Below are 19,586 nucleotides of genomic sequence, written 5' to 3'. Positions count from 1 at the left end.
AAGCAAAATCTTCTTATAAATTAACCAGAAAGAGAAATATCCTACTAGAATGCGTTAACAGCCTGGACAAACAGTTCATACTATAAAAGATATCTGAATAAAAAAAATAAATAAATAAGATATCTGAATAGCCAATAAATAGATACTTATCCTCACAAATAATTTTTAAAAACAAAACAATGACAATATATTTTTCCAGTAAACTATCAAAGATGAAATTGCCAACAACCTGTGTTTGAGGACTCATCAGGCATTTATAGGGTGATAAGCTAGTAAAAACTTTAGAGGGCATCTAGCAATATGCATCCCAGGACAGATCATGAATTGCAGATACCCGTAACCCTACCTCAAGCAGATCTCCAGTCAAGTACATGATAATGTAGATACAAAGATGTTTGTTAAAGTATTGTTTATAAAAGTAAAACCTGTCCAGTGATGAAAGATATACTAAATAAATTATGGTACATTTATATAATGGAATATCGTGGGGTCACTTCCTCAGTGGCTCACTGATAAGGAGCCCACCTGCAATGCAGGAATTCTAGAAATGTCCAGGCAAGAATTCTAGAGTGGATTCCCCTACACTCTTCCTGGGGATCTTCCCAACCCAGGGATCAAACCCAGGTTTCCTGCATCACAGGCAGATTCTTTACTGACCACCAGGGAAGCCCCAAGTATTCAGTGCTTGAATACTAATTGTGGCTAATGGCAACCCTACTAGACAGCAGAGACACATAACAGTGCCATCAACACAGAAAGTTCTATTAGGCAACACTGACCTAGAAAGGTGCTTTCTGACATATTTTTAGTGGTTACTTCAGGCTGGTGGAATTTACAGTTAATTTAGTTTCATTACCCTTTTCTGAATTACTTGACTTTTCATGAGTATGCAACATCTTCACATTCAAAACTTATTTTCATCTGAAAAAAATAGCATCTCACAATGTAGGCATGAGCACTGCTAATACTGGCTTTGCCAAAAAGGTCATTAGAGTTTTTCTGTAACACCTGATGAAAAAGCCCAAACAAACTTCTTGGCCAACCCAATCAGTTCAGTTCAGTTCATTTCAGTTGCTCAGTCATGTCCGACTCTTTGCAACCCCATGAACCGCAGCACGCCAGGCCTCCCTGTCCATCACCAACTCCCGGAATTCACTCAAACCCATGTCCATTGAGTCAGTAATGCTATCCAACCATCTCATTCTCTGTGGTCCCCTTCTCCTCCCGCCATCAATCTTTCTTAGCATCAGGGTCTTTTCAAATGAGTCAGCTCTTCACATCAGGTGGCCAAAGTATTGGAGTTTCAGCTTTATCATCAGACCTTCCAAGAACACCCAGGACTCATCTCCTTTAGAATGGACTGGTTGGATCTCCTTGCAGTCCAAGGGACTCTCAAGAGTCTTCTCCAACACCACAGTTCAAAAGCATCAATTCTTCTGCACTCGGCTTTCTTTATAGTCCAACTCTCATATCCATACATGACCACTGGAAAAACCATAGCCTTGACTAGATGGACCGTTGCTGGCAAAGTAATGTCTCTGTTTTTTAACATGCTGTCTAGGTTGGTCATAACTTTCCTTCCAAGGAGTAAGTGTCTTTTAATTTTGTGGCTGCAATCACCATCTGCAGTGATTTTGGAACCCAGAAAAATAAAGTCAGCCACCGTTTCCACTGTTTCCCCATCTATTTGCCATGAAGTGATGGGACTGGATGCCATGATCTTCGTTTTCTGAATGTTGAACTTTAAGCCAACTTCTTCACTCTCCACTTTCACTTTCATCAAGAGGCTTTTTAGTGCCTCTTCACTTTCTGGCATAAGGGTGGTGTCATCTGCATATCTGAGATTATTGATATTTCTCTCGGCAATCTTAATTCCAGCTTGTGCTTCCTTCAGCCCAGCATTTCTCATGATGTACTCTGCATACAAGCTAAATAAGTAGGGTGACAATATACAGCCTTGACATACTCCTTTTCCTATTGGAACCAGTCTGTTGTTCCATGTCCAGTTCTAACAGTTGTTTCCTGACCTGCATACAAATTTCTCAAGAGGCAGGTCAGGTGGTCTGGTAGTCCCATCTCTTTCAGAATTTCACACAGTTTATTGTGATACACACAGTCAAAGGCTTTGGCATAGCCAATAAAGCAGAAATAGATGTTTTTCTGGAACTCTCTTGCTTTTTCCATGATCCAGCGGATGTTGGCAATTTGATCTCTGGTTCCTCTGCCTTTTCTAAAACCAGCTTGAACATCTGGAAGTTCTGGTTCACATATTGCGGAAGCCTGTCTGGAGAATTTTAAGCATCACTTTACTAGCGTGTGAGATGAGTGCAATTGTGTGGTAGTCTGAGCATTCTTTGGCATTGCCTTTCTTTGGGATTGGAATGAAAACTGACCTTTTCCATTCCTGTGGTCACTGCTGAGTTTTCCAAATTTGCTAGCATATTGAGTGCAGCACTTTCACAAGATCATGTTTCAGGATTTGCAATAGCTCAATGGGAATTCCATTACCTTCACTAGCTTTGTTTGTAGTGATGCTTCCTAAGGCCCACTTCACTTCACATTCCAGGATGTCTGGCTCTAGGTGAGTGATCACACCATCATAATTATCTGGGCTGTGAAAATCTTTTTTGTACAGTTCTTCTGTGTATTCTTGCCACCTCTTCTTAATATCTTCTTCTTTTGTTAGGTCCCTACTATTTCTGTCCTTTATTGAGCCCATCTTTGTGTGAAATGTTCCCTGTATCTCTTAATTTTCTTGAAGAGATCTCTAGTCTTTCCCATTCTATTGTTTTCCTCTATTTCTTTGCATTGATCACTGAAGAAGGCTTTCTTATCTTTCCTTGCTATTCTTTGGAACTCTGCATTTAAATGGGTATATCTTTCCTTTTGTCCTTTGCTTTTCTCTTCCCTTCTTTTCACAGCTACTTGTAAGGCCTCCTCAGACAGCCATTTTGCTTTTTTGCCTTTCTTTTTCTTGGGGATGGTCTTGTTCCCTGTCTCCTGTACAATGTCACGAACTTCTGTCCATGGTTCATCAGGCACTCTATCAGCTCTAGTCCCTTAAATCTATTTCTCACTTCCACTGTATAGTCATAAGAGATTTGATTTAGGTCATACCTGAATGGTCTAGTGATTTTCTCCACTTTCTTCAATTTAAGTCTGAATTTTTCAATAAAGAAGTGATAATCTGAGCCACAGTCAGCTCCTGGTCTTGTTTTTGCTGACTGTATAGAGCTTCTCCATCTTTGGCTGCAAAGGATATAATCAATCTGATTTCAGTGTTGACCATCTGGTGATGTCCATGTGTAGAGTCTTCTCTTGCATTATTGGAAGAGGGTGTTTGCTATGACCAGTGCATTCTCTTGGCAGAACTCTATTAGCCTTTGCCCTGCTTCATTCTGTACTCCAAGGCCAAATTTGCCTGTTACTCCAGGTGTTTCTTGACTTCCTACTTTTGCATTCCAGTCCCCTATAATGAAAAGGACATCTTTTTTTGGGTGTTAGTTCTCGAATGTCTTGTGGGTCTTCATAGTACTGTTCAACTTCAGCTTCTTCAGCGTTACTAGTCGGGGCATAGACGTGGAAATCCGTGATATTGAATAGTTTGCCTTGATAATGAACAGAGATCATTATTAACATCACGTGTATAACTTCGTTGATTTGCTCTTACATATAATATTGAATCATAAATATAACTTCTAAAAGCTGCATAAAATTCCATTCTGTGTGCTTAAGTGATTTTTGTTTTATATGTTGACTTGAAATACCACTAAAATACTTAAGAGTTTTGCAAATCACTTGGATTTTGGAAAATCAAATTCATAATAAAGACACTAATTCATAGTTCTTTTGTTATAGTTACATAAATATCTAATATATCACTCTTTGAAGATGCTTTGTTTATTCTAAATCACTATTCAAAATGACCCTCTTAAAATATAATGGCCTTAGAAATCAGTATGTTTGATGAAGTGCTTTATAATTCAATCATCCACTCCCACTAACTAAATCTAACAATGCACAGAAATCTTTGTTAACCTCTGTCTTGTGTGGAGACCTATTCAGAATGTGTCACCTCTCTTCAAGTCATTTAAAAATTGTTCTTTAAATGTACATACTTCATTTGGCTTCCTTAGGCTACATTTTGATAAATATAAAATGCTTTTAATGATATGAACCAAAGGGGGAAAAAAAATCTATTTGACAGGTTAAAGAACAATGACCTAAAAGCCATGGATGAGGAGAAAGTATAACAAATCCATTTGACATCTTGCTCTGCAGGTTGTTTTGCTGTATTTAGAATCTAATCCAGAGTAAATCTGAAGTCAGGGACTTTCTTTCTGTAACCATTCTCTGGTAGAGAGGACTCTGGCAATCAGATTCCTTCACAAAGAGGAATGATCTCCAAGGCACCTCAGACTCGCATACTAAAAACCCAGTTCGCGACCATACCATCTACTCCCCCCAGACCTAAATTTGTTACTGGTTATTAAACATAGCCATTATCATAAATTAAAAAAGGTGGATATATAAGCAAAGAAATTATATTAAAAACAAAGGTAATAAATGCTCAAAACATTGCTTTCTATTTATTTTATTTTATGATTATCTGTGATCTCGAGGCTATTTGTAGCTCTTATATCTGTACAGTGAAATATTATATAATAGTGTGCTGCTGTACATCTCTTTCCACATCTGACTTCAGTAATGTTTTTCAGGCAGCTCACATTTGCTGTGGTGGTAGTATTTGCACTGTGAAAAGCAGGAAATGCCACAACTCAGGGCTGTGGGGGCTCTGATCTTGTGTTTGTTTCTTTTTTGCCTTTGAAACCCTTAAATACATACCAGCATGCCGTGAGACGCGACCGATTTCTGCACGCGCGTGTGTTAAGTTGTTGCTATCGTGTCCACTCTTTCCAACCCTACGGACTGTAGCCTACCTGGCTCCTCTGTCTGTGGAATTCTCCAGGCAAGAATAGTGGAGTGCGTTGCCATGCCCTCCTCCAGGGGATCTTCCCAGCCCGGGGATTGAACAAGCATCTCTTATGTCTCCTGCATTGGCAGGGGGGTTCTTTAGCACTAACACCACCTGGGAAGCCCAGCCTACTCATGGTTCAGTGTAATCCATTTTTGTCCTTAATTGTTGAAATTTCCAACAATGCTAGGAAATCACTATACTGAAATGAAACTCTGAGGAAATCTTCCAGTATTGTCTAAAGCATATTTTGCACGAAAAGTAGTGAATGGGAATCATTAAAGAAAAATAAAAAGGAAAGTGCATGAATCAGTCCTCTTGATTCCATTTTATATACTGCTCTATTTTTGAGCCCCCAAGTCAGTTTTTTATGAATTAATCATAAAGCAAATATTTGAATGAATTAATGAGAGAACTCAAGAAGTGGAGTAATTTGAGCTAATCCTTGACAATAGGATGATTTCTCTTGATATGAAACTGGGTTACTTTAAAATTCATCCTAAAACAGTCCATGCATTAAATGTTAATCTTCTTAAGATGATGTCAAAACATTTAGTTTGCCAGTTTCCAGAGGATTTAAAAAATCCCGCAGGGCCTACTTTGATAGAGAAGAGAAAAGATGACTGAAAAGAGTGGGAAGGAACAGAAGAGATGAAAAAGAGGGTAAGTGATATTTGAGAACAAAGTTAAAGTAAATTACTTTAAAATTGATCAAGCAGGGCTGGTAAAACTGGTCAACCACCTGTAAAAGAATGAAACAAACACTTTCTAACACCATACACAAAAATAAACTCAAAATGTATTAAAAATCTAAATGTAAGACCAGAAACTATAAAACTCCTAGAGGAAAACATGGGCGAAACACTCTCTGACATAAATCACAGCAAGATCCTCTATGACCCACCTCCCAGAGTAATGGAAATAAAAGCAAAAATAAACAAATGGGACCTAATTAAACTTAAACGCTTTTGCACAATGAAGGAAACTATAAACAAGGTGAAAAGACAGCCTTCAGCGTGGGAGAAAATAATAGCAAATGAAACAACCAACAAAGAATTAATCTCACAAATATACAGGCAGCTTATACAGCTCAATACAAGAAAAATAAATAACCCAATCAAAAAATGGGCCAAAGAACTGAACAGACATTTCTCCAAGGAAGACATACAGATGGCTAACAAACACATGAAAAGATGCTCAACATCACTCATTATCAGAGAAATGCAAATCAAAACCACAATGAGGTACCATCTCACGTCAGTCAGAATGGCTGCTATCAAAAAGTCTACAAACAATAAATGCTGGAGAGGGTGTGGAGAAAAGGGAACCCTCTTACACTGTTGGTGGGAATGCAAACTAGTACAGCCACTATGGAGAACAGAGTGGAGATTCCTTTAAAAACTGGAAATAGAACTGCCATACAACCCAGCAATCCCACTGCTGGGCGTTCACACCAAGGAAACCAGAATTGAAAGAGACCCCCATACCCCAATGTTCATCGTAGCACTGTTTACAATAGCCAGGACATGGAAGCAACCTAGATGTCCATCAGCAGATGAATGGGTAAGAAAGCTGTGGTACATATACACGATGGACTATTACTCAACCATTAAAAAGACTGCATTTGAATCAGTTCTAATGAGGTGGATGAAACTGGAGCCTATTGTACAGAGTGAAGTAAGTCAGAAAGCAAAACACCAATACAGTATATTAATGCATATATATGGACTTTAGAAAGATGGTAATGATGATGCTATATGCGAGACAGCAAAAGAGACACAGGTGTAAAGAACAGACTTTTGGACTCTGGGGGAAGGTGGGATGATTTGAGAGAATAGCACTGAAACATGTATATTACATATGTGAAATAGATCACCAGTCCAGGTTCAATGCATGAGACAGGGCACTCAGGGCTGGTGCACTGGGATGACCCTGAGGGATGTGATGGGGAGGTTCAGGATGGGGGACACATGTACCCCCATGGCTGATTCATGTCAATGTATGGCAAAAACCACTACAATATTGTAAAGTAATTAGCCTCCAATTAAAATGAATTAATTAATTTTTAAAAACTGAGTGCATGGACAAGTAAAGTGCAAAGAATTGGCTAATAATATCCTGGGAATACTTAATTGCTTTTTTGTACAATTTTTGTAAAGTTTTGAGAGCGTCAAACTCATTGAATTCTCTTTTCATTCCTGTTTAGAAATGTACTAACAATCTTGGTGATATCATAATGGCATAGAGATATTATTGATCTGCCTAATATTACTGACTAGAAACATTCAAATAACTCTCAAGATAATTGTTTTCTCATTGAAAGTTGCAGTCTTAGAGATGACAACTTTGGGCTTCAAGGGAAAATGTTGGATTATTTTGAAGGATAGATAGCAAAGAGCTTTAGAAAACATTTTATTACTTTCAAAGAGAAGCATGTACATAAAAAGTCATACTTAATACAGGACTTGTTTAGATGCTATTAGTTATTTCTTGTAAAAGTAAGCATCAGACCTCCTCCAGACTTTGAATTATAAAGAGCTTTATAGCTCTATATTCCTGAATGAATAATACATTATTGATCTTTATTCATTATGGAATATAGTTAATTTATCTAGAATAATGGAAAAGAAAAGAGATATGAATAAAACTAGGATATAAATCTGAAAATTCGAAATATTTTTAGAATCTTTAATAAACACATATTCCATCTATTGGATTGGCCAAAAAGTTCATTTGCGTTTTTCTATAAGGTGCTATGGAAAAGTCTAAATAAACATTTTGGCCAACCCAATATATTTGGGTTCTAGATAAATTATCCAATTTACTTCAAACTCCTTCAGTTTCCTATAACAAATTGACAGGAAAATTTCTCTCCTATAAACTTCTATGCATGCATGCTAAGTTGCTTCAGTTATGTCTGACTCTGTGCTACCCCGTGGACTGCAGGCCTCCAGGCTCCTCTGTCCATGAGATTCTCCAGGCAAGAATTCTGGAGTGCGTTGCCATGCCCTTCTCCAGGGGAGCTTCCCAACCCAGGGATCGAACCAGCGTCTCTATGTCTCCTGCACCAGTGCCAGCTGGAGAGCCGCTAAGCTTCCTATTGCTTTATAATTTTAATAAGGAGACATAAGGAGATAAGCAGCTTACAGTCTTTTCACTGCTATTTTTCATGTGATACTTAAAATAAGTTTATTATGTCAGTCATCACAAGAAATATATAAATTATTTCTTTACACGTGACACAGTACAGTAGCAGATTTAATTTTGATCACCACACTAATACTTTAAGGTGAGTAGGCATCATTATTGAGTAAAAATTAAGCTGAAGCTCAGAAAAAATAAGTCAAAGCTGGTTATACATAGGAGTCAGAAATGCAATAGTTGTAGAAGTGTCTTTTAGCACTCTTTAAATTATGCTTCCTGTGGAAGAGCAAGTTAAGGAAAATATAAAAGTTAAGTGTATGTGTGTTTAAATATAGGTAGAAGCTGTAAATATATAAATGTAAATATAAATATATGTCTTTCTTGGTAAGTCACAAAGTAGGTAAATATATATATATCCCATATATAGTAACATGTTCTGGTGCCCTTAAGAAATTAAATTATCCAGTAGATACCCCCATATTGTACTTCATTTTCAGGCTATTGATTTCTTTTTCAAGTATTGACTTCTTATTATGTGCTGCCCTGAGCGCTTAACATATAGTTATTCGTTTATTCCTGTAACAAAGAAACTGAATCACAGAAGGGTTAAGAAAACTCAAGAAGTTGCATTACTTTTAATTGGCTCTCCCAAAACTCAGTCAGTGAAACAGGACACAATTTCCACGGTCTCCTTCCAACTGTCCGAAGTCCTTAGCATCTATGCTAACCAGATTTTCCAGAAATGGCAAAGGGAGCGTTGTTTGTGTTTGTCATTAGTAGGGAATTGTTGGACCTTCTGTTTTTATATGCTTGATTTAAACTTACATTCTGAGGTTTCAGAAACCCCATGGGTGCCCTCTAACTGTGTCAAATACCATATAAGGAGGCAGATCCCGCAACAAAATAGGAAAAAAAACAGTCTCACCAATAAAGGACTCAGGGCCTAGAGACAACTTAGTAAACGTTATCTGCATTCTTTTAACAAACAGGCCTCATTATTCTAAAACTTAGGCACAGTGGTATTGAAACTTACCCAGAAGCAGCTCACACACACAAAGCTGTAATGCATGTCACCTTTCTATGGTAGATTTTAAACAGGAAGGAAGATACCATGGCTAATTGCCTGATTTGCACAGACCACTAGCCCTCTGGACATGTGGCTCTTCACGCATTGGAGTGAAAATGACTGTGCATATGAATTTAGCCGACAGTTAGGTGGTAGTTGCATATGTCAAAGAAGGCCATGGGGAGAGCTTGAGGAATGAATGAGAAGCTCTCTATACCTCAGAATTTTTCAGTTTGACAAATACTGACTAGATGAGGTGGAGGAAACTGACTACTTTTCCCACTGACTTTTCAAAAAAAAAAAACAACTGCTGTATATTTCATGCATTTGACATTCCATAAAGATGATTGACAGGGAGGCCTGGCGTGCTGCGATTCATGGGGTCGCAAGGAGTCGGACACGACTGAGCGACTGAACTGAACTGAACTGAAAGATGATTGTGCTAATAATGATTGAACTTGGCTGTTTAGCTTCCATTCTTTCCGAGCAAGGCAAGAGGTGCCATTAGACCATATTTCTTTCCTATTTTAATTTCACATTTGGATTATTTTGTATTTTAAGGAGCTGCCTAAAATATCACTATGAAACATGACTTGAACGGATGCCAGTTTATTTAAGTTTGTTCTGCCATCTGAACTATTTGCTCGATTTTTATATCACCTCCATCAAATTGTATTTATATTTCAACAGTTTGTTAGTTTTTAGCTCAACAAACTAATATCTGGCATCTTCAAGGCACTTTATTTTGGATGGATATGCATAGCCGGGCCAACTAAACTTTCTCTTCACCACTGAAAGATTTCTTTACTCGTACATGGAAGTCTCCCATGTGCAGTGGAGACTGTATGCAACTTCATCACCACTATATCCAAACAAGCATAAGGATTCTTGCTATGATAATGCCTCTGTAAGATAAGAAGGTCGGTATCCGCTCTTTTTCTTTCTAGTATTTGCTGAGAGTCACTTGCCTTTGCTATAGTCAGTCTATTCTCACCTAACTCTTCCTTCTAAAAGAACAGCTGAAAATATTCAGGCTCCCCCATTGTCACTTACAGGAAAAAATGGATAAACAACATCCACCTTCCCTGGTGGCTCAGAGGTTAAAGCATCTGCCTCCAATGTGGGAGACCCGGGTTCAACCCCGGGTCGGGAAGATCCCCTGGAGAAGGAAATGGTAACCCACTCCAGTATTCTCGCCTGGAGAATCCTAGAGACAGAGGAGCCTGGGGGTCTACAGTACATAAGGTTGCAGGGTCAACCACACTGAAGCAACTTGGCGTGCACGCACAGCTCGAACATACTCCAAGTCTTCCCTTCTGTGGAGGAGGGTGTTCACGGCACTGCATTTTGGTGTTCAGTCCACGCACATGGTTAGTGTTTATCCAAAAAGGCTTGCTGGCTGTGTGAGCTGCCTAAACTACTGGTACATCCTGAAGAAGAGAATGGTATTCCTCATGACATTTGTAAAAGAGAGAGCAAAGCCTTACAGTGAAGAATAAGTACTGATTCCAAGGGGATTCATTCATCTATTTTTTTATTTTCCAAAAGTCAAAAATTAAATTCATGACTTTGATGGAAAATCATCCTGGGCATAAGTTTATATCTTTCCTTCACAACAGATTTAAATAAAGCATAAACATACTAACATCACTTTAGTTTAAAAACTAATCTATCTCTTTCATTTCCAATTGCTGTACTGAGTTTTAATAGACTTGTACATACCTGGCTATTATGTAAATGATGGATTAAAGTTACATCCATTTAACTGTAATTCAGATTGAAAACCCTGTATTAAGTGATAGGAATGAAATTAGCCTAATATGCAAATTGCCTCCATAAGCCTAACATCCAGTCAAGATGTATTTTTTGGGAGTAAAAAATGAGTGAGGTATGTTTTCTGCACCAAGAGTGTTTTCTGTGTCAAAATGAAATCTAAAGGCATTGAAAAGATTTTTTATTTTGTGAATATCTGAACTACAAATAGTTTTTCTTTAAAAGTCATATAAATTAAAGAATGAACATTGAAACTCTTTTAAAAATCATCCTTTAGCTTGTGATGCTCTCTTTTATTAATTTCAACCATGTTGAATGATATAATTATAGTAACACACAGTATCTCAGGTGTAGACTAGTCTTGACTTTTTCAGTTGCCTTTTACCTGGAAATGGGAATCATTAATCTGAGCAATTTAGCTTTCTTTGCAGTAGAACTGAAGTAATTTAATCATGAATCCTGATGATTGAGAGAAAATGAGTTTATTTGGTCAGACAGTCTCTATTTTATAACTTTTATGGCAACAGAGATGATCCAGCACTTAACTTTAAAAGTACACTTAACTGCCAGGAGTCTTTGTTGGTCTGGCTAATTCCAGCTGTGGAGACACATGGGGGCTGTTCTCTGGGGAGAGTAGGCCTGAGTGACAGATTCCTGAAACTAGAAATTCCAAGTTCACCTCACCTGATTTTTTTTCTGAGCTATACTCTTTCAGGCTCTGCAACAGAGAAATTTAATATTTTTATAGAGTTGTGGAGATAGCTTGTTTTTTTTTTTTCACTTTGTAAAAATTTCAAAGAATGTTTATCATTTCAGGAACTAAGAAATATGTTTGAATCTCATAGTAACCCATGTAGGTAAATCCTTTTCTGAAAACTGTTCAGGAGATTCCATCAATGAGAAGCAAGATATAAATTTCCTTAGTAGAACAGGTTTTGGGGGGTGGTTTTATGCAAACTGTCTGTAGATGTTTATTACTGTTACAGCATAGTTTTATTTTGTTTGTTTTTGAAATGCAGCCACTTATGTCCCCAGATCTGAGAAACAGTCCCTCAGAGACAACCATAGTTAACACATGCGTATTTTATTTTTTGTTTGTTTTTGTTTGTTTGTTGGCTGTGCTATAAGGATGTTTGTTCCCAGACCAGGGACTGAAACTGGCCAGGCAGTGAAAACACCACTTCTAGCCACCGGACTGCCAGGGAACTCCCTAGACATTTCACTTACAACTTTCCGCAAACACTGGGTGCCTTTGCTCTTTATTCTTCTAGGTAATTTCCCTCTTTTGCCTATTCTCCTAGGATTTCCTCTGCGGAAAACAATAGAGGGCAACTTTTGGTACTTGAAAGGATCAATATATTTTTCGAGAATACCGTTCACATATCAATCTGCTCAGGAATGAAGAATGAGGCTTGAAGCCACCACATCAGATTGGGCTGTTGTGTTCAAAATGAGAAAACTTAGAGTTTAGGGGCAAAGAAAAGTGAAGTCATGTCTTCAGGAAGGTATTTCTAATATAACCAAGTTTGGTGTTGATAAAAATGAAGTAGATGAAGAAAAGGGTCCATTTTAAAGAGAAATAAAATGATTAAGGATGGAAAAGAAAGATACAGTTTAAAAATTCTGATCCATCACCAAGAAGGGGTATTAGAAAGAAAGTTGCTTCTTATATATTTAAATGATTTCTCTGTTTACTTTCAGAACTACATAACTGTAAACTAGTGAGGTTTCCCTTGAAAAAATAGCCCCAAAATGTCTTGCTTCTCCAGGTCATGCTCAGTAAGCTTTTTTTAATTTATTGTATAATTGTTAACTGGCTTCCCTGGTGGCTCAGCTGGTAAAGAATACACCTGCAATACAGGAGACCTGAGTTCTATCCCTGGGTTGGGAAGATCCCCTGGAGAAGGGAATGGCTACCCACTCCAGAATTCTGGTCTGGAGAATTCCATGGACTGTATAGTCCATGGGGTTGCAAAAAGTCATACGTGACTGAGTGACTTACACTTTCATCTCAGATACATAGAGATATAATAATAAATCCTCAAATAACTACCCCTCATATTCAATCATCACTGTCATTTGCCAGCCTGCATTATCCTCGCAATCCTAGATATCACTTCTAAATACTTCATTTATAAAATTTTAGTTACATAAAACCAATACCTTTTTAAAATATATGTGAACAGTCATTAGTGGGAAAACTTATGGAAATTGCACAGAGTCATCTTTCTTATAAATTCTGTAGCTAAGAGTATTGTTAGGGAGAGTGGGAATTCTAGAAGTCTTTTTCCAGAATTATTTTCTATTCTGGGCACATTCTCTGGATGCTTTCTACTTGCCTATTTCTCAAGGGAAATTCTGATGAATCCATGAATCAATTAACTATTGATTGATTTAACCAGTATTCAACTATTGATTTAATAAGTGGGCAAAAGTATTTTTAATGGATGTGTGAATCAGGCAGGAAAGTGTATAGAAGGAAGAGAAAATACTTGAGAGAGAAAAGAGCCAGAGGATGGATAACGTGGCTCTCACTGGAAGGAAGCAATGGAACAAAGTCAGAGCCCTTTCATTTCCCCAAATTGTCCCGTTCAATGTAGAAATAAGGATATCAGTGAACTCTACAATCACTGATTTAACACTGGAGATTTATCATTGCAAGTTTCAGGTGGTTTCTGAGGATTATAATTTTCTTCAAGTACACACAAAGAAATTTAAGTACTGATCAATGTGCTTTCTCTCTGTACCTTGCCTCAGTGGTGTTCAAAACCTGGGATGCAGTTAATTGTTTCACAAAACAGCTGGTATCATTCTTTAATCAGCCTTCAGAAAAAGTTCATTCTTTCTGAACATTTTTCCTTGATCTTTCATTAATGGTAAAATGATAAAAAATTTCCCTTTTTGCTATGATTGTTCAGTACTTTTTTTTATGGTATTCCTTTCCTTTTCTAGGTCATGCAAATTATGTTTTTGTGATAGCATTTGATCTTTCACAGAGACCTGATGTTCTTGATAAAATTACCAACGTGTTAGTCAAGTTGAAGTTTCTATTATACTGAGTGCAGCTTTGAAATGGGATTTTCTCTCTTCATAACTGACCTAAAAGGGCTCCTCTTCATGCAGCCAAACAGAGGAGAAAGTTTATTAAGTAAAGGGAAAATTAATGTCACCAAATAAAATAACTCAGCTGGAAAGATATCGCTTTCTTCTTTTTTGTTTGTTTGTTTTTCTAGTTCTCTATTTCTTTACAAGGGCCTGTGTATAAAAACCTCAGAAGGGAGATCAGAATAACCAGCCTAAGTCATTAAGCTGTGTTGGGCCAGCATGTAGCTAAATAAATAAGAATGTAAGTTATTCCTTGCTCAGAAGCTGGCTGCAAATTTGCTAAGTGATTCATTTGAGGCTAATTTTCTGCATGACCCTCTCATTTTCTTCAGGACCTGTCTTATGAAAGGAAAATAAATCCAGCCAAACCAACAGAGCCCTATGGTAGATTTTATTTGAATTCAGAATCTTTGGAAACATCCTTTTCCCAGCAGGTCTAGGTCTCCAAAAAATACATGCTTCTGATGTCCTAAAGAACATCTGTTCTGCAAAGACTGCAGAATTTCTCTATCTCCAAATCCCAGTATTTGTGAAGCTAGAATAGAGATAAAGGGAACATTTCATGCAAAATGGGCACAATAAAGGACAGAAATGATATGGACCTAACAGAAGCAGAAGATATTAAGAAGGGGTGGCAAGAATACACAGAAGAACTATACAGAAAAGATCTTAATGACCAATATAACCACAATGGTCTGATCACTCACCTAGAGCCAGACATCCTAGAGTGCGAAGTCAAGTGGACCTTAGGAAGCATCACTAAGAACAAAGCCAGTGGAGGTGATGAAATTCCAGCTGAGCTATTTCAAATCCTAAAAGATGATACTATTAAAGTGCTGCACTCAGTATCCCAGCAAATATGGAAAACTCAGCAGGGGCCACAGGACTAGAAAATGTCAGTTTTCATTTCAACTCCAAAGAAGGGCAATGCCAAAGAATGTTCAAACTGCCACACAATTGCATTCATCTCACATGCTAGCAAAGTAATGCTCGAAATTCTCCAAGCTAAGCTTCAACAGTATGTGAGTCAAGAATGTCCAGTTGTTTGAGCTGGATTTAGAAAAAGCAGAGAAACCAGAGATCAAATTGCCAACATCCGTTGGATCATCGAAGAAGCAAGAGAATTCCAGAAAAAACATCTACTTCTGCTTAACTGACTATATACTAAAGCCTTTGACTACATGGATCACAACAAGCTGTGAACAATTCTTAAAGAGTTGGGAATACCAGACCACCTCACCTGCCTCCTGAGAAACCTGTATGCAGGTCATGAAACAACAGTTAGAACTGGACATGGAACAATGAACTGATTCCAAGTTAGGAAAGGAGTACGTCAAGGCTGTATATTGGCACCCTGCTTATTTAATGTATATTCAGAGTACATCATGCAAAATGCCAGGCTGGATATGTACAAGCTGGAATCAAAATTGCCAGGGGAAATATCACTAATCTCAGATATGCAGATGATACTACCCTTATGACAGAAAGCAAAGAGGAACTAAAGAGCCTCTTGATGAAAGTGAAAGAGAATAGTCAAAAAGCTGGCTTAAAACTCAACATTCAGAAAACCAAGACCATGGCATCCTGTCCCATCACTTCATGGCAAATAGATGGGGAAACAATGGAAACAGTGACAGACCATTTTGGGGGGCTCCAATATCACTGCAGATGGTGACTGAAGCCATGAAATCAAAAGACGCTTGCTCCTTGGAAGAAAAGCTGTGACAAAGCTAAAGAGAGTACTAAAAAGCAGACACATTACTTCGCCAACAAAGGTCCATCTAGTCAAAGCTACGGTTTATGGAAGTGAGAGATGGACCATAAAGTAGCCTGAGAACCGAAGAATTGATGCTTTTGAACTGTGGTGTTGGAGAAGACACTAGAAAGTCCCTTGGACTGTAAGGATATCAAACCAGTCCATCCTACAGGAAATTAGTCCTGAATATTCATTGGAAGGACAGATGCTGAAGCAGAAGCTGCAATACTTTGGTCACCTGATGTGAAGAACTGACTCATTTGAAAAGACCCTGATGCTGGGAAAGATGGAAGGCAGGAGGAGAAGGAGATAACAGAGGACGAGATGGTTATCTGGCATCACTGACTCAATGGACATGAGTTTGAGCAAGCTCCAGGAGATGGGGAAGGACAGGGAAGCCTGGCGTGCTGCAGTCCATGGGATCACAAAGAGTCAGGCAAGACTGAGCAGCTGAACAGCAACTATGTTCACAGCCTCGCTTTCACCATTGCTGAATGCTGGAGGCAGCACGCGCTGCGCCCTCAGCTAGCTTCCTGAACCACCTTTTTCATGTAAAATGTGTTCATGAGGAGAGGGATGAGAGTTTTGCATTTCAATTCATGGATTGATTGGAGGAAATAGATGTGTTACTGAATGACAGTACGATCTTGACTGCAGACATCTTTCTTCCAGTTCTATTGAGATATAACTGACATAACCTTGTGGAAGCTTAGGTGCACAGCATGTTGGTTTGTTACACTTATATATTGCAAAATGGTTACCAGCAGAGTGTTAGCTAACACTTCCATCACCTCACATAATTATCACTTCTTTTCTTCTGGTAAGAGCATTTAAGATCTACTCCCCTCCTATTTTTCAAGTATGTAATACAACATTATCAATATTAACTGTAATCGCATGCTGGACAATAGATGTTCACACCTTATATCTGGAAATGTGTACCCTTTGACCAACATCTTCCCATTTTTTCCCATCCTCCAGTTCCTGGTAACTACCACTCTATAGTCTCTGTTACTATGATTTCAGAACTTTTAGATTACAGGTAAGTGATATCATGCGGTATTTGTCTTTCTCTTTCTGACTTCTTTCACTTACCATGATACCATGAGGATCATAAATCTTGATCCAGAAGTCCTTTCTCCAAAATCTTTGGGCAAGCTATTTCCCCTCTCTGGACTTTTCTGGGGTGAGAGACTTCAAGTCATACCAATTTCTATTAAGAATAAAAGGCAACTTTGTCCTGAGATTATCATTCTAAGTGAAGTAAGCCACACAGAGAAAGACAAATGTCATATGATATTGCTTATATGTGGAATCTAAAAATATGATACAAATGAACTTATTTACAACACAGTCATAGAAAACAAACCTGGTAACCAAAGAAGAATGGAGGGAGGAAGGATAAATTGGGAGCTTGGGATTAACATATACACACTAAATATTCTGTAATAATCTATGAGGGGGAAAAAACCTGGAAAAGAATATATACATATGAAAAGTGAAAGTGTTAGTCGCTCAGTCATATCTGACTGTTTGCAACCCATGGACTGTAGCCCATCAGGCTCCTCTGTCCATGGAATTCTCCAGGCAAGAATACTGGAGTGGGTAGCCATTTCCTTCCTCAAGGGGTCTTCCTGACCCGGGGAATGAACCTGGATCTTCTGCATTGCAGGCAGATTCTTTACTGTCTGAGCCACCAGGGAAGCTTTATATGTATATATACCAAATCACGTTACTGTACACCTGAAACTAACACAACATTGTCAATCAACTATACTTCAATAAAAATTTTAAAATTAAAAAAAAATCAAAGAATAAAAGGAAACTTTGTTTTGGGGCATTCTAGCGCTAATTCTTTTGAAATTATGCTGCCATGTTGGGATCTCTAGCTGACTAATTTTTTCAATCTTTGTTTATTATCCAGGACCCTAAATTACGTGAACTTCTGGATGTGGGGAACATTGGGCGCCTGGAACATCGCATGATAACAGTGGTGTATGGGCCTGACTTAGTGAACATCTCCCATTTGAACCTCGTGGCTTTCCAAGAAGAAGTGGCCAAGGTATGGTGGATTGAAACCCTTGAAGCTGATCACCTCAATCTGAATTCGTATATTATTCTGATTCCTTTGAAAGACTTTGAGTTTTCATCATATTTATCTTGTGTTAAAATTCCATCTAAAAATCAACTTGCTGCCAATTAGAAGTGTGATTCAAACGCTTTCAAATAATGGTGTTAACTTAAAATTATGGATTTTTTCCTTAGAAATTAGGCATTTGATATCATTTCTTTTCAAAAGAAAATACAGATGAAACCACATTCCATTTCATCTAAACATCTTATCCCAACTCATTTTCTCTTAGCCTTACCATCTTCTTTCCATCTGTCTCCTCAAAGGCAGACATTTTCAATACCTATTCAATTTCTTTTACAATGGACAGCACCTAATCTATGATTATGTACATAATAACTGCTCAATTAATATGAGAAAGATGAAAAATTCTTAAAAATTTAAATAAAAATCTTAAATAATAAAAAATATGTATTCAGCCATGTACTAGAAAGATGAACTAGATAAGGATTCTTCATTAAAGAGTTGCTAATTTACTAAGATAGTGGGCCTTTTAGACGAATACAGAAATAATCAGAAGAAAGGCAGGGTATATCAAACAAGAAGCTACGAACTTCTGGGCAACTTGGACTCAAGTAATTTGATGCTTTCTCTAAAACTGTTCAATTGCCATTAAAAGAGCTTGAAATGAACATATTGAAAGGAAAAGTTTCTTTTTCCATGATTATAGTTTGTAAGATACTAACCATGGTCCTGGGGCTTTCCTGGTAGTTCAGCTGGTAAAAAATCTGCCTGCAATACAGGAGACCCCAGATTGATTCCTGGGTTGGGAAGATCCACTGGGAAGGCATAGGCTATCCACTTTAGTATTCTTGGGCTTCCTTTGTGGCTCAGCTGATAAAGAATCCACCTGCAATGCGGGACACGTGGGTTCAATCCCTGGGTTGGGAAGATCCCCCGGAGAAGGGAAAGGCAACCCACTCCAGTGTTCTGGCCTGGAGAATTCCATGGACCATATAGTCCATGGGGTCACAAAGAGTTGGACATGACTGAGCGACTTTCACTTTCAATGTTGATCCTGACCCTACATACAGTTTCTTTCAAGAGGGGACATGGCTGTAACTATGGCTGATTATTGTTGATGTTTGACAGAAAACAACAAAACTCTGCAAAGCAATTATCCTTCAATTATAAAATAAATAAAGTGGCAAAAAAGTATATGAATATAAGTAAAAGTTGAAGTCTGCATGTCATATCTATGGCCTTATATAGCTTCTCACATCATGGATGACAACTATGGGGTCATGTCAGGCCAGTGTTCATTATCTGAGCATTACGATCTATAATTTTTTGACCTTCAGTGCTCTGGCATTTTTCTGAGCTACATATACCAAATAATATGTCCTGACCTCTAATTTATTAGTGATTATTTGTTGTTGTTCAGTCACTCAGTCATGTCCTACTCTTTGCAACCTCAACCCTGTGGACTGCAGCATGCCAGGCTTCCTTGTCCTTCACCATCTCCCAGAGTTTGCTCAGGCTAATGTCCACTGAGTCGGTGATGCCACCCAACCATCTCATCCTTGTCATCCTCTTTTTTTCTGCCTTCAATCATTCTCAGCATCAGGGTCTTTTCTAATGAGTCAGCTCTTCGCATCAGGTGGCCAAAGTATTGGAGCTTCAGCTTCAACATCAG

At 38.1% G+C, this 19,586-nt stretch overlaps 1 protein-coding gene across 2 annotated transcripts in view; it reads left to right on the top strand.

Annotated features, from left to right (window-relative positions):
- Positions 1–19,586, top strand: part of PLCB1 (phospholipase C beta 1) — an 858,386-nt gene that overhangs the window by 539,271 nt on the left and 299,529 nt on the right. For both annotated transcript variants that reach the window (XM_040248321.1, XM_040248322.1), the window contains exon 4: positions 17,744–17,881. In XM_040248321.1, the coding sequence (XP_040104255.1) occupies positions 17,744–17,881 (138 nt within the window). The remainder of the gene's footprint in view (positions 1–17,743; positions 17,882–19,586) is intronic.

Source organism: Oryx dammah, unplaced genomic scaffold, assembly GCF_014754425.2.
Source record: "Oryx dammah isolate SB20612 unplaced genomic scaffold, SCBI_Odam_1.1 HiC_scaffold_10, whole genome shotgun sequence".
NCBI lineage: Eukaryota > Metazoa > Chordata > Mammalia > Artiodactyla > Bovidae > Oryx > Oryx dammah.
The sequence above is the reverse complement of the archived record's forward strand: the minus strand, read 5'-3'. Positions and strand labels throughout refer to the sequence as shown.